The 27,526-nt window shown below is 53.9% G+C and overlaps 1 protein-coding gene across 3 annotated transcripts; it reads right to left on the reverse strand.

Moving 5' to 3' along the window:
* Window positions 1-2,897: 2,897 nt before the first annotated feature.
* On the reverse strand, window positions 2,898-26,805 carry FLOT2 (flotillin 2). Of its 3 annotated transcripts, none has more exons than XM_053274656.1 (11): window positions 26,528-26,805; window positions 18,934-19,015; window positions 15,140-15,230; window positions 10,615-10,738; window positions 10,086-10,204; window positions 9,361-9,474; window positions 9,138-9,257; window positions 8,676-8,890; window positions 7,236-7,419; window positions 6,290-6,439; window positions 2,898-4,921 (listed from the first exon to the last, which is right to left on the reverse strand). In XM_053274656.1, exons 1-11 carry the CDS (start codon window positions 26,574-26,576, stop codon window positions 4,883-4,885), a joined length of 1,287 nt encoding a protein of 428 aa, XP_053130631.1. In that variant the 5' UTR covers window positions 26,577-26,805; the 3' UTR covers window positions 2,898-4,882. The 3 variants fall into 3 exon arrangements, with proteins under 3 accessions (XP_053130631.1, XP_053130630.1, XP_053130632.1); XM_053274655.1 differs by lacking the exon at window positions 15,140-15,230 and adding an exon at window positions 12,994-13,084 and having other exon boundaries at window positions 26,528-26,798; XM_053274657.1 differs by lacking the exons at window positions 18,934-19,015; window positions 26,528-26,805 and adding an exon at window positions 12,994-13,084 and having other exon boundaries at window positions 15,140-15,161.
* Between the last annotated feature and the right edge of the window lie 721 nt (window positions 26,806-27,526).

Consider the following 27,526-nt stretch of genomic DNA (forward strand, 5'->3'; position numbering starts at 1 on the left):
CATTGAATAGCCACCTACCATGTACAGAACGGTGCCCACCAATCTGCAGGACTCCCCAACCTGATCCCCACAGTATGCAATTTCCGGCCACAGACCCCAGAACAGAAGTGGAATTTGAGAGTTGGAAGGAGATCTTGGAGGGCTGCTACAGAACCCGACAGCTGGTTTGGTAACCTCTGGAGAAAGAGAACCTCCCCTGGCCTAGGGCAGTCTGTTGCATGGGGCCCCAGAACTGGCCCAGGATTCGAAGAGAGCTCTGACCGAGGCAGAAAAGAGTGAGACAATTACTCCTCGTGATCTAGACGCCACGTTTCTCTTAATGCAGCCCAGGATTGCATTCGCTTTTTCAGCCACTGCATCACACTGCTGGCTCACATCCAGCTTGTTGTCCACACCTGGGTCCCTTTTGCACAGGCTGTTGCCAAAGCTCCCCCATCCTGCACAGGTGCACTGATTTTTTTCTTACCCAAATGTAGGACTTGACGGTTATCTCTGTTGAACTCTTGTTGGTTTCGGCCCAATATTCATGCCTGTCCAGATCGGGTTGAATCTTGCATCCGACTTTGAAGGCAGTTCTCAGATTTGGGTCCTCAGCTGTGGCTGCACTACAAGTCCCCATCATCTGCAGCCACAGTGGCTTTTGTCTGCCGCCCCCCACCCCTTGAGCTTTGTGTCATCTGCAGCTCTGATAAACATCCCCTCTTCTCTCCTCCAGGTCTTTTATGAAAAAGAACACAGACCCAGAACTCAGTCAATTGTGCCACTGTGACTAGTCCTATTTTCCTAGGAGGGGGTCTTGTGAACAAATGCAGTTTCTCCCAGGAAATACTTGAAATTGCTGCAGACAATTTGGACTTTCAATCTGTCTCCTGGCTTGATTAGGGTGGGTTTGTGTTTTAATGTAGAAGTTAGTGCCTCGTGTATGGAGGGGATGGGGACATAGGCCAGTGATGGAGCATCTGCTTTGCATGAAGACGGTTCCAAGTTAAATTCCTGACAGGTAAAGCTTGGGAAGATAAGAGTTGCTGCCAGTCAGAGTAGACAACTGAGCCAGATCCACCAAGGATCTGACTCAGTAGGCAGCAGCCTTCTAGGGATCGGGGCCATAGCTCAGTGGGCAAGCATCTGCTTTGCATGCAGAAGGGCCCAGGTTCATTCCCTGGCAGCACCTCCAGCTTGGGCTGGGAGAGGCCCGTGCCCCCCAAAAGCTGGAGAGCTGCTGCCAGTCAGAGTAGACAAAAGACTGAGCGAGATTGACCCAGGGGCTGACTCAGAGGGCAGCTCCCCATGAGCTGTTTAGAGCTGCACACTTGAAACCACTGTTGCTCCTGGCGGCCCCTGCTCCGGTTCAGAGATATTGCCAGCAGCTCTGAGGTTCTGACCTTGGGAGGTGGGGAAATGCAAGGTGTGTGGCCTGGACGGTACAAGAACAGGAAGGATGCTCACTGGAGGGCAGAGCACTCTGGGAACAGAGCAAGGGAGAAAGCGTGGCTGTGCTGAACCTGTCGACCCCCAGCTCCCGTGGGGTGTGTGTGTGCAGGGCTCTTGCACCAGACCAGCACCGTCTCTCCCCTTGGATCAGGAGCCGACCGGCTTGCCCTGCCCTTCTGAAGCAGCAGAAGCAGGAGGCCCACGGCCAGCTGCTTCTGCACAGATAAGCCCGGCGGTCCATTTTGCAAGCCCGAAGGGACCACACCCGAGCCTATCGGGAGCACCCCACTGCTGGGCCGGGGACACCAAGCCTCCTCTGACAAGGAACTGCTCCCCACCCCCACCCCCCCGACAGACACGTCCACACAACAAGCAACGCCAGGCCGTGCCCGCCGCGACCCACAGAGGGAAACGGGAGCCGCTAGCAAGGCTCTCTTGTGAGAGGGGGATAGAATCATGCCCAGAGAGGAGGGAAGTGAGCAGAGAGAAAATGGTTCTCCCTCTCTCCCAGCACAAGAACCAGGGGCCACCTCAAGAAACTGAAGGCCGGGAAATGGAGGACCAACCAAAAGGAAGTCCTTTTTCACACAGGGTGTAATTAGTCTATGGAATTCTCTGCCACAGGATGTGGCGGCAGCCACCAGCTGGGATGGCTTTAAAGGGGGACAAATTCATGAAGGACAGGTCTATCAGTGGCTACTAGCCCTGATGGCTAGTACATTAAAACATTTTTTAAATTTTAGACTGTGCAAGTCCTTTGGGGACAGGGAACCATCGTCTTATTTTGGTATGTAAACAGCTTTGACTCCTTTTGTTGAAAAGCAGGATATAAATAATAGTAGTAGAACAAAGCAAGTTGCTATATGCTGAGTCAGACCCTTGGCCAATCCAACTCAGGATTGTCTACGGAGACTGGCAGCGGCTTCTCCAAGGTGGCAGGCAGGAGTCTCTCTCAGCCTGATCTTGGAGATGCCGCCGGGGAGGGAAGCTGGGACCTTCTGCATGCAAGCAGGCAGGTGCTCTTCCCAGAGCGGCCCCATCATCCTCTGAGGGGAATACCTTACAGCGCTCACACACGCTGTCACCCCTCCAAATGCAAACCAAGGCTGACCCTGCTCAGCAAAGTGGAGAATTCAGGGACACTGCCCCAAGACCAGAAGAAGCTGCGGGGGCTAGAAAGAGAACACTGGCGAACCTGCTGACTCTCCCGGCAGGAAAACAGAGGAGCAGGGGTTTGGTGGAATGAACCAGAGCCCCTCATCAAGGAATGGGCCTTGCTCTGGTGGGGAGGGGGGCGGGCAGGACCAGCGTCCCTGGGCGACCAAGCCACCCACACGGAAGGAGCGGCCCCGCCACAGCAATGGAGACAGAGGCACCCCGTAGCTCCATGGGCTTTCTCTGCCTCAGCCCAGCAGGGGCTGCCTCCTCTTCCGAGGCCGGTGGCAAAGACGAGCGTGGGCGGCACAGCAAGGTCACAACAACTTTATTGAACTTCGGTTCACACTTGGAGGGACGGGAGGTCCCTGGCGACCCATGGCACGGGCGGTCATGCACCATGTACATGCAGATATGGATGCTGCTTGGGGAGGGGAGGGGGCGTGTGGGGAAGCCAGAAGGAGCGGCCCAGGAGGGAGGGAGGAGCGGCCCCAGAATCTAATGCTGACCCCCCCCCCTAGCCAGAGAGAGAGCTCCTGCTTCAGCCCTAGTCCTTGAACGTTCTTGGGCCTCCATGCGACACGCGGCTAATCCCCAGGGGCTCGCACTAGCCCTCTGCCCTCCCGGCCAGGACCCCTCCCCACGGCTTCCCTTCTGCACGTCACCCTGAGCGCCTCCTGCCTTCACAGTACGTATGTGTGGGGCAAAGCCGGGGAAGCTGGAAAAAGCAGCCTGGGGGTGGGTGGGAACCCAATAGACAGGGGAGCGGATGCAAGAAAGCCCAGGGATGATCTCCTGCCGCCCCACCGACATGCATAGGAACGGCAAGTGACTTCATTGGCGGTGGGTGGTGGGTCTGTTTGATCATACGGAAGAGGCGCTTGTGTAGAGCTGCCTGCCCAGGAAAGGGATCCGTGGCTCCACCGTTCTGCGCAGGTAGCAGGAAGGTGCTGAGCAGGACACAGAGGGGAGAGGTCTCCACACCCCTTGGCACAAGACCGCAGGCAGGCAGGGGTTTTCCGCGGCCAAGGGAGCCGGCGCCGAGAGGGGAGAAGCAGCGGCCCCCAAGGCCCAGGGGCTCAGGGTAGTGCCCTGCATCAGTGGCTGGCATCCCGCCCGCTCCTGGTACCCACCAAGCACTGCGCCAGGGTGCCCCTCTCCAAACGAGAGCCTCCTGCCAATTCACGGCAGCACAGGAAAGAGCCGGTCGCAAAGGGCTGAGTGAGGTTAAGGAGGGAGATTCGCAGCAGAAGCCAGAAGGGACGAGGGGACACCCCGTTTCCTCTCCTGCCGCTCACAGACACGTGGAGGAAGGGGAGAGGTCCCAGCATGCACCGTTGTTGCCAGGTGGCAAGGGAGGGAGCTACACTCCAGGCGCGGGCAGAATACGGCCTGGTCGGGCGGCCGCTCTGCCTTCAACCGCTGGAAAGCGTCACGGACCCGCAAGGTGCCGTGCGGACAAACTTTCCTGCAGCCACAGCCGTGAGGAGTAGACAACGCGGGCAGGGTTGAGCACAACAGAGCGTCAAAGATGAGGCACAGGCTGTCCGTGCGACAGAACTCCACGCGACAGAGATGCGAGGCCAAGTGGGAGGGACGGGGATTGCGTGGCGCCGATCCGACTGAGCTCTGGGGACTCCTCTGGGCATTTGGCTGGAGGTCCCGATAGCAGCTCCGTCTCCAAAACGGGCGACGGAGGAGGCCGCACTCCTTCAATATGGCAGCCTTCAGATCCAACAGCCCCCCCCCCCGATCTCCCCATCGTGGCACCAGGGCCTGGAGACTGCAGCGGCTTTGGCAGATATGGCTCGAACGCACCCACTGGGTGGCAACGGGTTTCCCCGCCCTGAAGGGATGGTGGCTGGGGTTTCGGAGAAAAACCACCTGGAGGGCGTGCGGCCCCCCCCCCCCACCCCGCATGGAGAGCGGGAGGGGCAGCTCCCCCCAGGTGGCAGAGACCCCGCTTCCAACCCCTCTCGCTGGGGGTCCATCCCTGCCCCAACAGCTGGGGGGAGGGAGGGCGCAGTGGTCAATCAAGGCACAGACGTTGCGAGAGCGCAGACAAGAGAGAGCAGGGCTTGGCTTGCACAACACAGAGCAGGAGTTACCAGGAGAGGAGAGCTCTCTCGGAGATGTCGGACCAGCGGACAAGGGCCGCTCTGGTCCTCCAAAGGGATAAGGCACCCGAGCAGGGCCCCACCGGCGCTGCTGATGGAAGGAGAGCTCCCAGTGTTCAAGGCAGTCGGTGGGGAGTGCATAAACCAGGGTGGGGTGCTCTTCACCAGCCGGCCTCCTTTCAGGCCTGGGTTCCCGTCGCTTTCTGGATGAGGGGGATCTAGGGGAGAAGAGAGGGACAGCGGTTAGGAGGGGTTTTGGAACAGTGTTATCCAGCAACAGGATTCTTCAAAGATTGGGAAGAGAAACGGATCCCAGCACCACAACTGGATGAGTCCGCTTTGCCAAGGGCTGCAACCCCTGTGCACAGGAAGGAAAACTGCCAGGAAATGTCGGACTGACAAGGAGGATGGACCTTTTAAAAACACACAGCGCAGGATTAATCTATGGAACTCTGCCATGGGATGTGGTGATGGCCACCAGCTTGAATCTAAAAGAGACTTAGACAAATTCGTGGAGGACAGGTCTATCAATGGTTCCTAGCCTCGACGGCTATAGGCTACCTGCCTCCAGATACCAACTGCAGGGGTGCAATAGCAGGAGAGAGGGCATGCCTTCATCTCTTGCATGTGGGCTTCCCAAGGCAACTGTAGAAAACAGGCTGTTGGACTAGATAGGCCTGGTCCTTAGGTTTTTATGCTCTCAAAGGAAAGCTGGACCTTAAGGAGAGAGTTAAAATTACAGCCTCAAAAGCATTATGCACCCCAGAGGCACATTAGGAACCTAGGACCATAGTAAGATGCCATATACTGAGTCAGACCCTTGCTGTTGTCTACCCAGACTGGCAGCGGCTTCTCCAAGGTGGCAGACAGCAATCTCTCCCAGCCCTCTCTTGGAGATGCTGCCAGGCAGGGAACTTGGAACTTTCTGCTCTTCCCAGAGCGGCTCCATCCCCGGAGGGGAATATCTTACAGGGCTCACACATGTCGTCTCCCAACCAAATGCAAGCCAGGCTAGACCCTGCTTAGCAAAGGGGAGAATTCATGCCTGCAATTTTTAGATTGTGAGCCCTTTGGGGACAGGGACCCATCTTATTTATTTATTATTTCGCCATGCAAATCACTTTGGAAACTTTTGTTGAAAAGAGGTAGATAAATATTTTTTGTTGTTGTTGCAACCACGAGACCAGCTCCCCTCCATTAACAGTGTAGGGCACAAGTGAAGGCAGTGGGGGAGGAGGGAGCGGGGGCAAGAGCTGCCCACTGCCTGCCCACCCCCTTCCACCCCCACGGGGCAATGCCATATAGTTCTTCACCCCCGACAGCAAAATGTCTTCGGCCACCTCTGACATTTTGTTTTAACAGGGACGGGCTTCAGGATCGAGCCTGGGCAGCCAGGAATGCTAAGTTCTCGGATGGAACCCAAAACGGTGTCCCCTCCCTGCCGCCCCAAATCAAACCCCGCCACTAATAAAAGGGCAAGGTGGGAAAAGCAGGGAAGAAGTGTGTGTGTGTGTGGGGAGGGATTCAGAGGCGGCAGCAACTTCCCGGAGGGAAAATGTCCCCTCCAGCTACCGATCTCTTCTCACCTTGGAGAGGTCGACCCCAGTGAGGGCATGCACAGATGCAGGAATCTCGGCCAGCAGCCGGTTGACGTCCGAAGTCAGCTTGTTGTTTTCGCCGCTGAGAATCACGATTTCGTCCACCTTGGCCAGCGGGGCAGAGACCTTGGCAGCAATCTGAGGGAGAGGAAGCCGCTCGTCAGGGTCCGGGGGGCACCAGGCCCCATCTCCCCTTCCCCCAAGACCCGCAGAGCGGCCTTTTCTGCCTACTCTGTTTTCAGGGCCTTAATCCAATTTCAGCCTCTTTAGTGTGACTTTACGGAATTGTATTGCATTGGGACGCGTTTTATGAAAGGCGGTATATAATTTTTATTTATTTATCGGATTGATCCTATTTATATAATCCCCGATGTGTGCATCGCAAGATGGTGCACATATGTTAGGAAAAAAGTATAAAACAGGCTAGGAACACAGAACCATAGGAAGCTGCCATATACCGAGTCAGACCCTTGGTCTATCTAGCTCACTATTGTCTACCCAGACTGGCAGCGGCTTCTCCAAGGTTGCAGGCAGGAACCTTTCTCAGCCCTCTCTTGGAGATGCTGCCAGGGAGGGAACTGGAAACCTTCAGCTCTTCCCAGAGCGGCTCCATCCCCTAAAGGGAATATCTTCCAGAGCTCACACATCAAGTCTCCCATTCATATGCAACCAGGGCAGACCCTGCTTAAATAAGGGGACAAAACCAGCTCTCCTCAGGATAAAATGATCACAACCACTTTAAGACATAAAACAGACCTTGAAGGGAAAAAAAGAATTAATTACAAGCCTGAGAATACAGGCCTGTCTTAAGAGTCTTCTTTGAAATAGGCAGTGATGGAGAAGCTCCGATTTGGACAGGGAGTGTGTCCCAGAGCCCTGGGCAGCCACAGAGATCTGAGCAATAAACCAAGTCAATAAATAAGAGACCTCTAACCTGGGGCAGCGCTTCGAGCACCAAGGCCATCTTGGCAGCCTCCCCGTACTGCTGGTAGGCTTCTGCCTTCAGCTTCATCTTCTCAGCCTCGGCTTTGCCGATGGCTTCGATGACCAAGGCCTCTGCCTCGCCAATCTTGCGGATCTTCTCGGCTTCAGCCTGAGCGATCAGCACCTGCTTAACCCTTGGAAAGAGAAGAAACTGGGCCTAAGCGACGTCCCAGGAGATGCAGCACACAGGCCGCCTGCCCACGAACCTCCCTACCCGCAATACCAGCTCTGCATGGCCACCTAACGTCAGATGCATCTAAGAACATTTTGTGGGTCATCAGGCAGCAGGGACGAGGTGGGGGACAGGGCTGACCAAAAGGAAGAGACCAGAGCGTGATGGAAGACGGAGAGGCAGTACGAACCAGAGCTAAACCAGGTGCCTCAAAGTTCAACCATGGTGTCTGGACTAGATATTCAAAAAGTAGTTATTTAACATCTTGATTTGTCCTAGACAGCCCTGTTTCTGTTCCAAGGATGTCACTTGCAAAGGGGACACAGAGAAACCCACTCACCCTCCCATCCCCTCCACAATGCCCATCACGAAGTCTGGCAATTTTGCCAAGTGTCCATTGTCTGGCTCCTAGATCCAAAGAGTTAAGGCCTGAGTTAAACCGCCCCTGTAGCCGGGTCAGGAGACCGCAGTCCAGCCTCCAGCAGGGCTGTCTACCCACCCACCCCACTTCCCAGATCAACCCACACCATCTCAGCCAAGGTGGGTGGCACAGACATAGTCTGTTGGAAACCTTCGAGGAGACAGAATGGACAAATGACGGGAAACAACTGACGGATTCCCTCTGAGAAATACTCATCGTCCAACAGAAAGACAAGAGCAAGACACCACTGCTGATACTTATCGAAGACTTACTGAACTTATTGGACACTTGAAAAAGACACACTGAAGCAGCATACAATACCGGAAAGCTGTTGTGGGCTCATAGTTTCCGATATTATTGTTCTCTTGTTTGTATATATGTACTGTTAAAAACGTTGGGTCATTACATCTTATTTATATATATCCAGATCACTATATGTAAATAAATGATCTACTTTCAATATAATTTATATTCACATATTTAGTGGGGTGGGTGGGTGTTGTTGTTGTTGTTGTGTTTGGTTATATTACGAGGACCTGTTTTGTTTTTATGTACAGACAGAGAGGCAGCAGCTGGTAGCCAATGGCTCGAGCAAGCGGCAGATGGGAGATGCACCAGACCCCACAGCAGAGTGGTTAATTCCTTTCTCCGCTTTTTGCCGTCAGCAAGGTTCTCATGCAACCCACAGGAAGTTTTAGCTGGAAGGCATCGCGACAGCAGCCAAGCCTGGGATCGTGCGGCCAAGATCCTTCCCGACCCCATACATATATTGACCCCAACCTCCCCGCCCCACTCACTTCTCTCCTTCGGCAATCTCCTGCATCCGGTATGCCTCGGCTTCTGCCGGCCGCTTGATGGTGGCGATCAGCTCCTTGTCCATGCGGACAATCTCCTTCTCCTCCACGTCAATCTGCTTCCGGCGCTGCACCACCTCGATCTCGATCTCCTCTTGGCGGATCTTCTGCTGCTCTTTGGCTCCTTGAAGCTCATAAGCCAGCTGCGCCTCTGCGGTCTGCGAGGGGATGAAGAGCAGAGGAAAAGAGGTCACTCCTTGTGGTCCGAATGGGCCCTGCCAGTGCTCAGAGACTCGGGAGGTTTTAGCTGGAATACACCAGGTGCCTCTGGGAAGCACACAGGTGGGCAATGAAGGCATGGCCCCTCTCCTGCTGTTGCTCCCCTGGATATTCGGAGGTACCCTGCCCCTGAGCAGGGAGGCGGCCATCAGGATGAGAAAAGGACTCTTTGCAAATGCCACACACCTTCACGTTGATCTCTTGGCTGAAGGCCGCTTTCTGCATCTCGAAGGCCCGCTTGGAATCGGCTACCTTGGTGTCCGCCATGAACTTCACGTCCAGCATTTCTTTTTTACACTCCGCCTCCTTTAGGAGCAAATCAGCACAGATCAGCGGAGCATTCCCAGAGCGGTGGGAGACAAGAGGCAGGGCAAACCCGGGGCGGCCTCCCCTGAGCGGCCCAACGTACCCGGATGCCGGCATCTCGCTCCGCTTCAGCTACTCCGATATCGGCGTCTCGTTGGACCACTGCGGTCTGGGTCTTCCCCAGGGAACTCAGGTAGCTCACTTTATCATAGACGTCCTGCAAGGAGGGAGAGCCCATGAAGGCCCTGTGCTCTGGGTACTCGTGTGCCTTTTAGTCACATGATGCTCAGAATCAGAGTCTCTGCCCCCCGCCCCCCATGATCTCCAGAAGGGGCCTTTCTCCAGGAGACTTCCCTGCCCAACATCCATTAGCAGCAGGGCCTTTTCGGAAGTGGCACCCTATCTCTCAAATGCCCTCTCCTAGGACATCCGAGGGTGTTTTTTTAGAAAAGAAGCAAAGCAAATGCATTTGCGTTTGGTCAGGTCTTTGACCTCCGTGGTTTATTACTCTGATTTGGTTAATGGATCAAATGCTCTTTGCATGTTACTGGTTTTAACCCATTCTCATGGGGTTAAAATCATTTATCATTCTAGGGGCCTTTGGGGTGAAAAGGTGGAGTAACCCGTCCACTCTCCTCCCAAGGTGTGTTTTGCTTGGCAAAGCCAAGACGCAAAGCTACCCCAAATGTCCCTCCAAGTTCTTATAAAGCCAGAGCCAGCTGGGATAAGCCCACTCTGCCTTTTCCACCGGCTACAAGGCCATAGCAACGTTAACACTGACAGCATCTCATGCACTGGGCAACGCTCTCGGAGCAGTCTCGCCTGTACCTTGATGGTGAAGCTCAAGATTTCGATGCCCATCCGGCCCACGTCTGGGGCTGCCACTTCCCGCACCAATTTGGCAAACTGGTCCCTGTCCTGGTAGATCTGTTCGACCGTCAGGGTTCCTGCAGTGCGGGAAACAAAGGCAGGCGGTGGGTGGCACAAATCGGGGTGAGTTTCGCAAGTCCCCAAATCAGTAGGAAATGTCTTCCAGCCAACCCAAGTGAGCGCAGAGAGGCGATCTTTGGCTTAAGGAGGGAAGAGTTAGACTAGATGTTCTCCAGTGACTCCTGAGGGACACAGGAACAAAGTTCCCGAGGACAGTATTGGGGACAGATGGACCGAGGGTCTGAGACTTGATAGAGGGCAGCTTTCTATGTTCCTAAAGCTGAATTTCTACGCAGCCATGAGGGCTAGAAACTTGCTTCCTCGTGCATGCAGCATTGGCTTGTACATAAGCAGAATGTGGGTGGCGGCGGGGTCGAGGAGCAGGGCCCCGCCTACAAGGCCCACATTAAGCAAAAGGGCCCCCCACCTAAGATGGAGCGGAGGTGCCCCTCCAGTGTCTGAAGGACCACGTTCTTCACGTCTTGGACATTCTTCCCCAGGAACTGCTCGCAAGCCACGGCCAGAAGCTCCCTCTCGGTCATTATTTTCACCTGCAGGCAGAAAGGGAGGCACTTAGAGGAGGCGGAGGACATCAAGGGACAGAAACCGGCAGCAATGGCATGGCCACCTTTCCAAATCCGCTGGCGCTTAGGCATGCCTCTGCTGCCAAGGAAGAGCTCACAGGGCAACAGGTCTGGACCGCTCAATTATCAGGGGGCCCGTTGTGAGGAGCAGAGCTTCCAGAAGCCCCGTGGACTGAACTGATCTCCGTTGGGAGGAGCCAAGGAATGGGAAGAATGGCGCGGGCAGGAGGCAGAGCTCTCCAGCACAAGCCATGCCCCCCAAGGGGCAACTAGGGAGGAGAGCTGGGCTTGTGGCAGCGAGCGAGCACCAAGGGCCCCCTTTGCTAAGCAGGACCAACCCTGGTCTGCATGTGGATGGGAGGCTACAGGCAAGGGCTGTAAGACATTCCCCTTAGGGGATGGTAGCAGAGCATCTGCTTTGCAGGCAGACGTTCAATCCCTGGCAGCATCTCCAAGCCACGGCTGAGAGAGAGAAACTCCGGCCTGCAACCTCGGAGAAGCCGCTGCCAGTCTGGGTTGGCAATACTGAGCTAGACTCACCAAGGGTCTGACTCAGTATATGACAGCTGCCTATGTTCCTAGATGTTTAGGAAATGATGTAAAATGTTCTCCTTAGGGGATGGGGATGTAGCTCAGTGATAGAGCGTCTGCATTGCATGCAGAAGGTCCCAGGTTCCATCCCTGGCAGCATCTCCAGGCAAGGCTGGGAGAGACCCCTGCCTGAAACCTCGGTCTGACTTTTTATAAGGCAGCTTCCTGTGACTCTTGTTTGTTTGTTTGTTTACATTGTCTATCCCGGTCTTCCTCCAAGGAGCCCAGAGCGGTGTACTACATACTTGAGCTTTTCTTTCACAACAACCCTGCGAAGTAGGTTAGGCTGAAAGAGAAGTGACTGGCCCAGAGTCTCCCAGCTAGTTTTTATGGCTGAATGGGGATTTGAACCTGGGTCTCCCTGGTCTCTTACCCAGCGTGGCAGAAGAGAAGGCACTCAGAAGGCATGATGGGAACGCCCAGAAGAATAAAACTGCGAGCTGGCCAGTGGACTTCACAAATGGGAAGAAGACCGGCATACCAGTATGTGCACATCCGCTTCGAGATTGTTTTGAAGGAGAGGTGGCATACAAATTTAACCAGAAAATAAAGAAACATCCAGCATCGCAGCTGTACTGCATTATTTGCTCTACTGATATCCTGACCCCAGTTTCTAAAAAGGGTTGGTGAGCAATTTGGGGGACCATCTCCCTGCCCTAATCACCACCCCACCCACCCTTTTCGCCATGACTACGGCACATAAAACCATGACAAAACCATCGCAAAACGTTCACGGGGTGTGTGTGTGTGTGTATAGATGTGTGGATTAGCCCTTGCAACCAGGTAGGCAGGCAACCCTCAGGCCTAAGCAAATGAAATCTTTTCCCTCTAGGCACATTCTTGGAAGCTCTTCGCCATAACCACGAGGACAGGAGGTTGGCGGAGACACAGGATCGTCAGGCCCCAACAGATGTGTTCCAAGGCGGAAGCCAGGTTTTTTTAAACTGTGGCTAGGCAGAAAAGCTGTGCTTCCGGTCAAAGTCTTCTGAGCGGCCTTGAAGGGAAGGAATTATTACAGTTGAAACGCCTGTAAGTTCATTAACCTTGGTCCAACATCCAGGACACGATCCACTGAGAAGCTCTCCTGCTGAAATTAAAAGCCCCGCTGAAATTAAAACGGGGCTACTGAGGACCGTAGGTACCAGCCTCCTGCTTCCTCTTCGGCGGGGCCCTCCCCCCCAAAACACGCTGGCCATATTTTAGACCAAAGTCGCTGCCGTCTCAATGTTACGGATACTTAAGACACAGCAAAGAATCGTTTCGGAACCGGTGCAAATCCGGGACGAGAGCGATACAAAAACGGAGGCAGAGAGGTTTCGCTGGAATGGCACTGGGTGTGTGTGTGTCGGTCAATTCAGTAACAGCCCCTTCTGCTGCACAGGCGGGAGAGAAGCAGTGACCCAGTGCCGGAAAGGGGGGAAACGCCCTGCTTCCTTCCCGAGAGCGGTATTTAGTGCAGTGCAAACTGGTGGGACGGGGCTGGAAAAGCAGCTTTCGGAGAAGGAGGGTGTGTTCAGAGCAGCCCGTGCCTCTCTCCCCTGGGCGACGGCGGCCTCCTGGGAGGAGGGAGAGACCCGGAAGAAGGGTTAGAGGCATGCATTCCTGAAAGGAGGCGTTTGGAGTTACTGTACCTGGGCCACACCTGTGACAGTTAAAGCTACCCCCTCCGCCGTCTCTACGTCCTCGCACCTGGGCTGTAACGTCATTATCTCTAGAGAAATCCTGCCAAAAAATGTAAAACATTGGCACGTTTCCAGGCAACAGGCTCAGCTCCTCCCCTTGGCTCGGGGCCACCTGCTGTGCTCCTCCTAGGTAATGCAGATGCAAGGCTTTGTCCCATCACAGTTGGCCAACGGGATGAACATTCTCCCTCCCATTCATAAAAAAACCAAGCCTGGGTTGTTTGAGAAGCCAATACAGAAAAGCTTGGAAGCGGCTTGGATCTGGGCCACGTGACGCCACCAATTGAGCAGCTCCGGCTCTCGCAGTGTGGGGACTCGGGAGGTTTCCCTTTGCCAAAAGGTCCATTATGAGGCATCGCCTACCTCCTGGGATTTAGGAGGGCAGCCCTAAAAAACCCTCAGAGTTGACACCGGGAGATGTCTCTCAGGCAAGTGTTGCAGGAGTGTACTTGAAAGGCATCTGCTCCCATGGCTTAGTGAGTCTGATACTCAGAAGCAGCTGTGAGTTTGAGACTAGACTACTATAGTTTGCTGTGTGCTGTGTCATCCTTGGAGACTGTCCAAATGCAGGACAATATCCACCAGCCTGCCTTCCAACAGGAATGGGTGGCACCTATAAAACTGCTATAGGAATGGGTAGCACCTATAAAACTGCTGCTTATATACAGGCTAGTTCACACAATCACCAGCTGGGTCGAAGGAGCACCGAACTAGAGTAAGAGAGCTACGTATGCTCCCGATTTGCAGGCATGTGAACCCAAAAAGAATGGGGAGGAGGCGGGAAGTGGATCTCTTACCCTTGCTGCTCCTACCAAGTGAGGACCATGTGAACTATTAAAAAAAAATAAAAAATAGGGCTGACAAGCACTTTCCCCACAGAGCACAGAATTGATCTGTGGGATTCTCTGTCACAGGACCTGGCAATGGCCATCAGCTTGGCTGGCTTGAAGAGGGGCTGAAACAAATTCTCGTTGTACAGGTCTATCAACGGCTATCAGTCTTGATAGCGATAGGCTACCTCCCAGGTTCAGAAATAGGATGCCTCTGAATACCATTTGCAGGGGAGCAACAGCAGGAGACAGCCTTCAGCTCTTGTCTGTGGGCTTCCCAGAAACATCTGGTGAGCCACTGTGGGAAACAGGATGCTGGACTAGATAGGCCTGGGGCCTAATCCAGCAGGTCTGTTCTTATCTTCTCATCCAACATCCTGTTTCCATAATCACCAGACAGATGCTTCTGCAAAACTGACAGGCAGTGAATGAAGGCAACAGCTCTTCCTTGTGGTTTGTTCCTGGCATCCAGGACTCAGATGTAGACTTCACACTGGGAGTTATAGTCCATCTGGGGGACCCCAAGGTTGGGAGTTATAGTCCATCTGGGGGACTCCTATGGGAAACAGGATGCTGGACTAGACAGGCCTTGGGCCTAATCCAGCAAGGTTATTCAAATGTCCTTTTAAAAGAACATGCCACAACAGAGAGCCACAGAACTCTGGTCTTTTCAGTAGTAACACATGTGCCAGGGTTTGCCCTAGGATTAGCCTACACCCACAGAGGACCACCTGAAAGCAGTGTTCCCTGTAACGGGGATTCCCAGATGTCGTTGACCACAACTCCCATCAGCCCCAGCCAAAGGCCACTGCAGCTGGGGACGATGGGAATGGTAGTCTACTTCTTCTGGGAATCCCCATTACAGGAAATGGTGCATCGCCAAGTGTCCCCTTTCCTCTCTCCCCCCAGAGAGCTGGGTCTAGGCAGGCTTCCTGTTCCTGTGTGGCGTCCACGAAGCAGGCAGCTGTGGCAATTGGTGGCGAGCAGGTGCCAGCAACATCTCCGCAGGGCCCAGGAGAGGAACCCTGCACGCCCAGGAGCTCAGCATGCCTCTCCCTCTACAGTACCACGGAGTGCAGCAGCAGGTAACAAGAGCCAGACAGGGGGGCGGGGGGCAAAGGAGAGAAGTGCTGGTGCCGAGACTGGCCCGCGAGAGAAAGAGGCGAGTGTGCAAGTCCGCCCGTGGCCACGGTGGCTGCTGCGTGGACAGAAGGAAGAGAAGGAGATGGTTAGTGACAACACGTTAGAAGTGGGAGGATTATTACCTGTGCGACCCCCGTTACGTACAGTGGGACCCCCTCCGACGTCTCAATATTCTCACAGCGACAAAGGATGGTCATAACCTCCAAAGACAGTCTGAGCAGCAATAAATAAGGGTAGGACAGCAAACACACAAGGTGGTTACCAGAGAGCAACAGAAACGACTCGCTCAGGGAAAGACGGGGCTTTCTGGATTGCTTCCGGGGCAAGGAGATGGGTTCGGGTTTCCAGGGCCGAACGGCAGCCTGGGGGCCACCTTCTTAGGAGGAGAGCTGGTCTTGGGGCAGCAAGCTTGAATTGCCCCCTTGGCTAAGCAGGGTCCACCCTGGTTGCATATGAATGGGAGACTAGAAGTGTGAGCATTCCCTCCCTATTCCCCTCAGGGGATGGAGGCGCTCTAGGAAGAGCATTTGAGGTTCCAAGTTCCCTCCCTGGCAGCATCTCCAAGATAGGGCTGAGAGACATTCCTGCCTGCCACTTTGGAGAAGCCGCTGCCAGTCTGTGCAGACAATACTGAGCTAGATAGACCAAGGGTCTGACTCGGTATAAGGCAGCTGCCTAAACCTGCCCATTTGCTGGGGCTGCCAGCTGAAACCCTGCTCTGGTTCCCCCCTCACTTGAGCGGCTGTCAGGGACAGGGTCTTTTAGGCAGTGGCACCCTGATTCTAGAATATCCTTCCCAGAGACATTCATCTGGTGTTGCAGATCGTAGCAACAGCATCTGCCTTGCATGCAGAAGGTCCTGGGTTCAGTCCCTGGCAGAATCTCCAGGCTGGGCAGGGCAAGAATGCTGCCTGAAACCTTGGAGAGCCGCTGCCAGTCAGTGTAGATAATCCTGAGCCAAGGTCAGACTCAATACAAGGCAGCTTCCTATGTTCCTGTCTTTTGGGTGGCAGGTTAGATGTTCTCAAGCTTTTGATGGGACAGAGTCCAGAATGATGGTTTTTTAGCTGCTGCTTATTTACTGTAACAGCTTATGGTTTTCTTTTGGTCTCTGTTTTTATATTTTGCTGCTTTAACATTTGTATGAACATATCAAGTCACCTTGAGGACCAACTAGTGGAAAAATGGAACAGATCTCTTTCAATTAAGTAAATATGCTGTTATGCAATGAATGCACCACTGAGATGCAATTAAATATGCAACAAAGGCACCACTGAGAGACCTTGAAGGCCAAGTGGAAGACAGATCATCCTGGAGAGAATCTACCTCTGCGGTCGCTAAGAGTCGGCACCGACTTGACAGCACTTAATCTCAAAGGGGAGAAGATTCTGCACCATGCCAGACCCAGTTCTGCATTAGGAGAAGCTGAGCAGTGCTAACATCTGCTCTGCTTCTTCGAGCCATAAGGCCAGGCAAGGAAACGGAGCAGCACGGAAGCCCTGGACCCTCTGACCACCAGTAGCTCTGGTCAGCCTCTGCTCTGGCTTCTGATCTCACCAGGCATTGCCTACAGGTGTCCGTCAGGTTAAGGACTAGAAACTTGCCTGGGCCGAGATGGAGTTCTGTGCCTGTAGTTACATGCTGGGCATAGAAGCCACCCATCCAACCTACAGTATACCGTCACTCATTCCTCAACCAATCCCAGCTCCTCCAAGTCGGCCAGAATTTAGCAGCTGCGTCTCCCTCGACCGGCACTGGAGCGACTGCCAAATGTTACGCCTCCCGCCTTATCTCTTTGCCTGCCTCTGAACCAACCCCTTCGATTTCAAAAACGGGCTCGACTGTAAGCAGAAGCCAGCGGGTTGACCATCATGCTCCATTCAGTTATAAGGCATGCACCGCCACAGCCTGGGCCACCTCCGAAGTCCATGCATGTGTGAGAGCGTCCGCCCGTGCTTTCAGACCACGGAGTGCAACTCCTCCCATGAGCTCTTGGCGGAAAACAAGGGCCGTCCGCAAGTCTTTGTCAAAGCAGGTGGTATTAGTAGACGCTCCGCTACAGCCAGAGCTGTGACAATGCCATATCGCCAGGCCCAGGGTCGCGGAGGCCCAGACAGTCAAGAAGCGGCCCACGTGCCCTCACACCCTCAGCACCCCAACTGCAGAACAGACAACCTTCTTCACAAGGGCTGTTTGGGGACTGAATGGGCCAATTCAGGGCTTGGCGAGGCCCAGGAGGCCTCGAAATTTAACCGTGGTGCTTAGACCAGGATAATCAGAGCTAGGGGTCTTTAATAAAATCTTTGTCCCAGGCCTGGTTCTGTCCTGCTCCCTTTAAAGGGGATAGAGAGGAGCCCGGGTATCTGCTGCCATTGCCCTTACCCTCCACAATGCCCATCACGAAGTCTGGTAATTTTGTCAAGTATCCACTGTCTGGCTCCCAAATGCAAAGAAGATCTGGGCTAAGGGTTGTTAAGGCAGAAGGTGGCAGCTGAAACCGATGTTCCCAGCAGAGCACTGTCTGCTGTAAGAGTTTCCCCTTAGGGGACGGGGCCCTGGCTCAGTGGGAAAGCACCTTAGAGAGCTGCTGCCAGTCCGTGTGGACAATACCAAGCTAGGCGGATCAGGGCCTGACTCGGGATAAGGCAGCTTCCGACGTAACGGTCGGGAAAGTAGGAGGCTCCTCGCACAGCCCACGTCCAGGACGCAGGCATGCCGATTTAGTCTCCCTACTGGACACCCCTAGATGCCAGCCTGCATGTGAATGACGAGACGGCCCTCCGCTCCCGAGTGGGCTTCTCCTCCTACCCAACGGCTCTCCAGTGAGCAGCTTTCCAGTCGTGCCGTGCAAGCTGGAGACCTCTCACAGGGATGCCCCGATGTGGCTGATGACAACTCCCAGAACCCCCAAGCAAATGCCATTGCAGCTGGGGATGCTAGGAGCTGTAGTCAACAGTATCGGGGAAACCCTGGGAGAGGGGATACTGCTGGAGAGCAGCGTTTCCCCGATGCTGTCGACTAGAACTCCGGCCAAAGGGGACGATGGGAGTTGTAGGCAATAGCCGCGGGGAATCCCCGTGACCGGCAACAGCGGCAGAGACGGCTGTCAGGAGCCCCGGCCTCCATGAAGCCAGCCCGTCATTCCCTGCTCCTCCCGTGGCAAACCCAGAGAGTCCAGTCTTTCTCCTTTCCTCGCTGGCGCTCAGGGAGGGTGATTATCACATGCCACGAGTGCCCGGGAAGCCCTTTCAGTTAGTGCGCTACAAGACAGCAAGAAGACCAGCACCATCACACAGAACAGTTAGTCAAGGGCTGCAGAGTGAGAGAGAGAGAGAGAGAGAGAAACAGACAGGCACACACACACAGCAAGCAACCTTCAGCAAGTTAAGGCAGGGAGGGGAGAGGAAAGGGAGAGGGAGGGAGGGGAAGCTCCCCAATAGGCCGGCAGAGGAACCTATCCCAGCCTGCCGGATGCCAGCGCCGGTCTAGGAAGCCACCCAGGTGCACTAGGGCGGACTCACCCCAATCCCCACCCCACTGTATATGCTCTCGGCGCCACCTGCTGGCCACCAAGCCACACTGCCTCTGCGGCGGCCAACCAGTGAGCAGCACCTCTCTTCTTTGTGGCATTGGGGATAAAGACACAAGGCAGGAAGCTCGTGGAGTCGTCCCCCCCCCCAAATCCAGGGTCCCCCCAGAGCCGGGAGAGCAGAAGCACGCTCCACTCTTGGCCTCCAAGAAGAACGCGGAAGAGAAAGGCCCACACACGCTTTCCAAAGCTTCCGGGTTCCCAAGCCACGAGACAGAGCGTTGGGGCAAAGAAAGGCTCGCTTCCCACGCTCGCATCCGTAGTTCGGAGGGCCGGCCTCGGGGCTCTCGAGTCGGCAGCCGGGACTGAGGCACGCACCCTGCTTACCTCTGCGTGTCTGAAATGCACCACCAGGCCCAGGCCCAGCCTCCGTAGACATAATGTTTCTCGTCCGACCCACAGCAGCCACCTGCAGGACAAGCAGAGGAGAGGGTAGCCACTGAAACTGAACGGCGGCAGCCTTTTAAAATTCAATTTCTATACCACCCTTCCAAAAATGGCTCAGGGCAGTTTACACAGAGAAATAAATAAATAAATAAATAAATAAGATGGATCCCCGTCCCCAAAGGGCTCACAATCTAAAAAGAAGCATAAGATAGACACCAGCCACAGTCACTGGAAAGATGCTGTGCTGGGGGTGGAGAGGGCGAGTTGCTCTCCCCCTGCTCAATAAAGAGAATCACCATGTTAAAAGGGGCCTCTTTGCCTAGTTAGCAGGAAATGCACCACGGACTTTCCTTTCTTCCAGCTGCCCTGCCCTATTAAGCAACCCAAATCCTGCTGGTTGTAGGAGGCAGGACAAGCAAAATAGTAACCAGTCAGCCAGACACACACACACACACACACACACACACGTGTGAATTGACACCTCATACCCAGTCAAAACCACTGATCTATCAGCAGCCCTCACAGGGAATGGGATCGTAGCTCAGTAATAGAGCCTCCGATTTTAGGGATGTACATGGAACCGGTTTAGCGGTCCTTTTCTGGAGTGCCGAACCAGTTCGAAATGCCGGCGTTGGAGCCAGTTCGGAGGTGGGGATGCCCTTTCCTCCTCCGCCACGTCCCCCCGCCGCTGGCACTGCTGCCAAAACCACCGCTGCGAGACAGCTGAGTACCTTCTTACTGCCCCGGTCAGGAAGTGGCTGGTGCGCATGTGTGATGTGTGCATGCGCGCTGGCCACTTCCAGTATTTCACTGACCAGGACGGCAAGAAGGTACTCAGCCGCCCCGCCCACATCAGCAGTTTTGGCAGCAGAACCGGTGGGGGAGACGCAGTGGGGGAGGTAAGGGTACCCTTCCCGCGCCTTAAAGCAAACCACCACCACCCCACCTCCCAGGAGTGCACGGAACCAGTTCCGTGCACATCCCTATCCAATTTGTGTGCAAAAGGTCCCAAGTCCCCTCCCTGGCAGCAACTCCAAGATAGGGCTAAGAGAGAGGCTCCTGCCTGCAACCTGGGAGAAGCCACTGCCAGTCTGGGTAGACTAGGTGGACCAACTCAGTACAAGGCAGCTTCCTATGTTCCTAAAGCCAGCAAGTCTCTGCAGTGAACTCCTAGAGAGGAGGCCCTGTCGTGAAATGGAACCTGTTAAAAATGTTCTGGAATAGAGCAAGAGATGAGACTGTCCCTAAGTAATTATTAACGGCATGAAAGCCCTGGAGACAGGAATTGGAGGTACTCTGCTTACGGGCTTCCACAGCAGCAGGAGACAAGTACATGTGCAGACTGCTAAATGGTTGAAGGACAAGAAACAGAGGGTAGGTATAAATGGAGAGTTTTCACAAAGGAGGGAAGTAAGAAGTGGGGTCCCCCCGAGATCTGTACTGGGACTGGTGCTTTTTAACTTATTCATAAACGATCTAGAAGCAGGGGTAAGCAGTGAGGTGGCCAAATTTGCAGATGATACCAAACTCTTTCGGGTAGTAAAATCCAAAACGGATTATGAGGAGCTCCAAAAGGATCTCTCCAAATTGGGGGAGTGGGCGACAAAATGGCAAATGCGGCTCAATGTTGACAAGTGTCAAGTGATGCACATCGGGACGAAAACCCTCAACTTCAAGTGGAAGGCATGCATGGAGTGCCGGGGGAAGTGTAGCTCTTCCCTTCCCGGTGCTTTCCCCCTAGAGCTCTGAAGAGAGGCCTCCGTCCGTCCCTCTTAAAGCCTCGCAATCACAGGCTGAGAAAAGAGGCCAGGGGGCTGAAGAGACGTTTTCCCCAGCCTGCAGAGTCCACCCACAGAAGTGCCCAGAGACGAGCTACAAGGGCCTCTTTACAAGGAAAAAACAGGAACGCCTGGGGAGAAATGGCTGCCCCTCCCTGCTTCCTAGGCCTCGGGCGCTTGGCAGAGGAAGCCTCCCATTCCCGAAATGATAGCAACTGCAGGAGAAGAGGCCTGCCTCTCAAGAATACACTGTTATGCAACTCTCTGTCATTGCCGACTAGCAGGAATCGTTGCAAAAGGCAGAAGCGTTCCAGGGGAAGAAGATCGGCCAGGAGGCGCCCCAGGCAGCAAATTGCACAGTGTGGGCCCCCTCTGTGGAGTGGCCAATTGCATGCCAGTCTCCAGGCTAACCGGCGCCTCTGCCAAAACAGCCTCCTAGATCTCCAGCAGAGCCGCGCATCGAGCCAGGTCAGCGAAGCAAGAACAAGTGGCTTGCTTTGGGCTTTAAAACCAAACAGGCCTGTATGACCTGGGACCCACCAAGCTGAGTGCAGCACAACACCTCGGTAATGCGGCCTGCCAGGGGCTCGGCAACCCACAGGAACATCAGCAGCTGCCTGATGCCGAGTCAGACCCTTGGTCCTTCTAGCTCAGGATTGCCTACACTGGCTGGCAGCAGCTTCTCCCAGGTTGCAGGCAGGGGTCTTTCCCAGCCCTACCTGGAGATGCTGCCAGGGGTTGGACTTCCTGTTCTGCATGCAAAACAGATGCTCAGCTACTGAGTTATCGCCCCATCCCCAAAGTTCTGGGGATGTAGAAAGTTGCCTTATACCGAATCCTGCCCTTGCTCCACCTGGCTCAGGGTCCTCAACACTGACAGGCAGCAGCTCTCCAAGGCCCTACCGGGAAACGCTGCCAGGGATGGAACCCAGGACCGTCTACAAGCAAACAGATGCTCTTCCCCTGAGCAACAGCCCCTCCCGCAAGGGAATTATCTGCCTGCAAACAGAGCTCACACGTAGTCACCCATCCATATGGAAACCAAAGCAAACCCTGCATAGCCAAGGAGGACCATCCCTGCTTGCGATCACAAGGCCGGCTCTTGACCCCACTGGCGGCGTTTTTCCCTTCCAGGTTGGAAGCCTGATGGCTTCTTGAGCTCTGGGGAGGCTGCCTTACAGGATGGCTCCCCTGTCCCCAAAGGGCTCGCCCTCCAAAAAAGAAACACAAGACGGGCACCAGCAACAGCCACTGGAGGGATGCTGTGCTGGGGATGGAGAGGGCCGGCTGCTCCCCTGCTGCCCAATAAAGAGAAACACCACCTTGAAAAGGTGCCTCTTTGCTCAGTCAGCAGCCGGGGATCACACTCACACACAGGGGTGACAGCCTCTGGCTTAAACAGAGTTATACCTTCCTTCATCTCCCGCTCACAGGCTTCCCCCAGGCTCCTAGAGGGATTCCTCAGCAGGATGTTGGATTAGATGGCTCTCTGGCCTGACCCTGCAGGGCATTTGCAGTGGATGATTGATTGCAGATGAACAGCCAGGCCTCAGCCAAGACTAAATTCACCATGAGCGCCACTTCCTGGAGTTCTTACTGGAAGCCACTTCTCTCTCTCTCTCTCACTCTCACTCACACTCACACTCACACACACTCTCTGTCAGAGAGCCTAAATTTTTGTTGGGTTATGTCAGAATAAGCAAACATCTTTAAGAAGTTATTATTTATGTATCGGATTTCTTTTCCTTCTAAGTGTCACGTAATCTTTGGCCATTCGGGTTCGATGTGCAGGACACTTCCCATTCCGGTTTGCACTGCAGGGCAAATCAGAGTTTGGATGGAAAAACCTAAGGTGACAGGGAGGTCATCCGATTTGATGTGGGAGCACTGGAAGAGATTCCCCTTAGGGGATGGAGCCACTCTGGGAAGAGCAGAAGATTCCAGGTTCCCTCCCCGGAAGCATCTCCAAGAGAGGGCTGAGAGAGACTCCTGCCTGCAACCTTGGAGAAGCCGCTGCCAGTCTGGGTAGACAATCCTGAGCTTGATAGATCAATGGTCTGACTCAGTATATGGCCGCTCCCTATGTTCCTCTGAGCATGCCAGTCTGCAGGTGGCCAAACTCTGGTCCGGTCTCACAGGTCAACCCACACCCCAAGTTAAAGCCTGCCTTTGATGGAAGAGAAGTAACCCATGGCAAAAATGTGCGATTTCCGAGATCAAGCACTATGAGCACAACACAATCCTGTCACTCCTTACAGGCAGCCTTCAGCACAACATATGTGGGAAAGCTGTATACAAAGTGACTGCAGTGATTACTGCCTAGATTACAAATAGCTAAACAGACTTTCACTACCACAGAGAAACCAGACTCTGCCCGCAATAGCGACCAGTCCTCGCTTCTGCAAAAATTGAGACACTTCGTCTCCAAGTCAGCAATCTTGCTTAATGTCCCTGCAGATGCATAAAAAGCATGATGTGATTTCACAACCGATGCCTGCCACCGCCCCTTCCCAAAAGCAGTTTATAAACGCCCTAACACAAAACGACAAGTGGGCTACATAACCAAAGTTTAACACCCGCTCAGTGTCCATGCTTGTGCTGGAAATATACTGGTTAGAAAGATGGAGCCTGAGTTTTAAATTGGCAATCATCAAATGGGCTGCTCTTCTCAGGACTTAATTCAATCCAGGCTGGGAGCTGCAGAGATATACCACTGGCAAGAGAGCAAGAAGGAGATTGATAGAGACAGAATAGCCGGGTAGGATTTTATTTTTATTTTTATTTTTTTTAACAGCCGAGAGCAAAGTTCAGCACGCTCACCAGGACACTATCTGTATGTAGCACCAACCATCTTATTTATCGTTTGCTTCCTCAACGCAAACCGCTTTGAGAACTGTCGTCGACCAGTGGTTTATAAGCATCCACAGTAGCAGAGATCTCCCCTGATTTGGCGGCTTTAGGCAAGCCGCTCTGTCATTAACTTATGGCCCCCCCGTCTCCTAAATCCAGTCCAGGCTATGTGGCAGAGCGGACACTGGGGCAAATCTGTGGGCTTATGTACACAAAGCATCTCCAGCTTAAAAAGACCCAGGGCAACAGATCTGCAAGAGACCCCCACCCTGCTCTCTCTACCCAAGACCCCACAGAGCTGCTGCCGGCCAGAGAGGACAATGCCAGGCTAGAGGCGGAGGCCGGGTCAGCTTCGTGTGCTCATAGCAGGGATTCCCAGCGCAGCAGCAGCACACGAGGACGTTTGGGAACCCAGCTTTACAGGAGCAGAGATCTTCCAGAGAACACCGTGGCAGTCTCTCTCCCACCCGCAAGCCTCCCTAACCTGCCACGCTGCATGCTCATAGGTGAGCATCAGAGCAGCAGTCCCACCAAGAGAAGCTGCCCTTAATTCCTGGCCAAGCGGCAGCTGGTTCTTGCTCCCACATCAGACAGAAAACAAGGCAAAAGGGTGGGGCCTCCGCGCAGCGCTACTGTTTACCCAGCATCAGCTCCCATCCACTGCAGAAGTGGCGGCTACGGGGAGGGACTGTCACAAAAGAAAGGAAACACAACCAGAAACACACACCCCCCCCCCCAACACGGCTTGCCTTGAAGAGCTGGAAGAGCCTTCTCCCGTTGCAGTCAGAGTGGCTTGCCACAGTGCCTACAGTGCTCTCAGTCAATCAACCAATCTCCTGTTATTTGGAAAGAACATTTTCTCAAACTCAGATACGCAGCAGTCGTAACCTGGCGGTAAGAGCATTTTGCACATGTTCGGAGGCACTTGCCCTTATTACTATTTTACGACTGCACTGAACCCTGGTGCTGAAAAGTTAGGGAGGGCTTCAAGCATCTAGCAAGGCAGGTAGGCGTCAGGCTAGCCAGAAACAATTTCAGGACACACAACTTTAGGGTGTCCTAGGGCACCTGGAAATGCTATCATCCTCCCTGCCACCACCATCACCCCAAAATTGACTCAGACAAAAAACAGCAAGTTTACAGCTTGCTTTTTTAGAAGGAACCCTGGGATGCTTCAACATATATTGGATTCCCTACATGTACGGCAGTTCCGCATAATGAGCAACAACCAATTCTGCCATCTATACACGTAATCCTTAATGGCGCAGTGATATAGGAAATGGCTTGAATAGCAAGCCAGAGGTCACCGGTCCAAATCCCCGCTAATACCTATATCGGGCAGCAGCGATATAGGAAGATGCTGAAAGGTGTCATCTCATACAGCGCAGGAAGAGGCCATGGCAAACCCCTCCTGTATTCTACCAAAGAAAAACCACAGGGCTCTGCGGGCGCCAGAAGTCGGCACCGACTCGACCTGACACGCTTCGAGAAGCGGCGATACGACACTGCTTCTCAGCACCCACATCCCGGTGGACGTGAGAGCGGGAGAATGGACACACTACTGCTCACCACACACAGGGGTGTACAAACTGTATTATTTCTCTGTGTAAACTGCCCTGAGCCATTTTTGGAAGGGCGGTATAGAAATAAAATCAAATAAATAATAAATAAATAAATAAAATATTCCCAGCCCATGGTGGGCCTAACCTGGGCAGTCAACTGTCATGTTGAGGCCGCTGCTAAACAGGAAAGCAAAGCATACACCGAGTCAACTGCATGCTAACATGACAAGAGATCTAGCTTCGTCAGAGGCATAATCTGGACACACAGTAAAAGCCGGACTGGTTCAGACGAACATTTGCCCCTACACGTGGTAAGGTCGGGGCTATGCGCAGCACACACGGAATATCAGGCGAGGTGCTGATGTTCCGCATGCCCTTTAATTGCAAGTGGGAAGTGTTTATTGGAACTGTCCCTCTATATGCACTATAAAGCCCTGTGGGAGTGGTTGTAGAGGGGCAATTCAGACAAACATCCTCACACACAATGGAAGGATGTGCCCAAAACAGGCCAGCACGGCACACAGTGATGTTGGCGCAGGTGCATTCCCTGTGCGGCCCCAACCTTACCACGTTTTGGGGTAAGTGTTCATCTGAATCGGCCCAATATCAAGAGAGGGGGGTGGACTAGAAGACCTCAAAGGTCCCTTCCAAGTTCCATGCACACCCCTCTGGCGAGCCACCCAGCATGCTATGCCAAAAGAGCATTGGAGGAAGGAAAATCGGGGGGGGGAGGTACCGCCAGCACTCCCTTTATCCCCTGCCCCACTCAAATCCCTCTGACCCGCAGACCACCTCTCTTCTACCTGGGTGCGACTGAGCGCAGGGAAGGGTCCTGATTTATTCCACATATATATATACTGCCTACAACAAGTGTCTCAAGGCAGCTTGCATGCAATCGCACTCACAAACATGAAACACAGCTCAAGCATCACTCCCTCAATCTGCCAAGAATTAAAGATGTGTCCCCGGGGAGGGCGCGCCTTCACACCCACCCAAGGCTCAGCCAACTGACTACTGCAGTGACTGGAACTCTCCTAGTCTCAGAGGAGCTGGGCGCTGCGAGGGGACCTGACAGGAGGATCGAAAACACACACCCCTCCACTTCTGCTTGGCCCCCCAAGGCCCCCTTCTTTGCCCCACATTTCCTTCCACTCCCTCATCCCTCCCAGCCCCTTTCACTGCCCTCACTTCCTTCCACCTCTCCCTGCTCCATTTCCTTCCACTCCCTCTTCCCCCCCAACCCCCCTCCCTGGCCCATTTCCTTCCACTCCCTCGTCCCCTGCAGGCCCCCTTCGCCACCCCCCATTTCCCTCCCCTTGGCCCTCCAAGCCCCCAGCCCCTTACCTGACACGACCAGCGCCTCATTGGGCCCCACCGTGTGGCAGTTGCCCATGGCGAAGCTCTCCCGCTCCACCCCGCCCCCGAAGCGGCGCCTCGCACTCGATCCGGATCACGATTCGGAGTCGACTCCTCCTTCTTGCCTTCGCCCCCACCTCGGGCCGCGCCCCAGCTCCGCCCACAGGAAGCGCGTCATCAGCAGGGAGGGGCGAGGGCAAGCCCCTCGGAAACGACGTAATGAGTAAGGGCAGAACACGTGCACGTCATAGGCACCAAGGCACACACTCCGGATGCACGTCATCATGCAAAGGAGAAAGGGAAAGAAATATCAAATACGTATTTAGTGCAAACAGAAACCAGAAAGCACCCAATGCACGATACCCATTGCACAGGACACCATGAGAGACACACATTGTTTGCACAAAATAATAATGCAAATAATTGGTTTTTGGCACATCCTTGTTTTTTGGCAGATCCTTGACCAGGAACATTATTGCAGGTTCCTGAACTGAGCAAAGAGGTTGGAACAGACGTCCAGAACACCGCAGAAGTCCCTTCCAACTCAAAAATCCGGATTCTGTTATTGATCAGTGCATTTTCTGTTGGTTCACTCTCAATCTTTTTATCAAATTATTTAGCACATGCCCCCCCCCCCCCCCCGCCTGTGGGCTTCTCAGAGGCAGCTGGTGGGCCACTGTGGGAAACAGGATGCAGGACTAGATGGCCCTGATCCAGCAGGGCTGTTCTGTATATACTGCCTGCAAGTATATAGGTCTCAAGGTGGTTTAAAATTGATTCAAATACCTCTAAACATCCAAAACAATAGTTAAAGCAAATAATTAATATTATTAAAATCAGATTTTAAAAATAAAAAATCAGCTAAAAGCCTGCCTGAACAGGTGCGTCTTCAGTGCCCTTCTGAAGGCCATCAGAGATATTGCAGCTCTATGGAAGTTTTTGCACCCTTATTACAGATGCTGCCAGCAGCATTGCAAATCAGTATTT

Source organism: Hemicordylus capensis, chromosome 12 (assembly GCF_027244095.1).
Source record: "Hemicordylus capensis ecotype Gifberg chromosome 12, rHemCap1.1.pri, whole genome shotgun sequence".
NCBI classification, from domain to species: Eukaryota; Metazoa; Chordata; class Lepidosauria; order Squamata; family Cordylidae; genus Hemicordylus; species Hemicordylus capensis.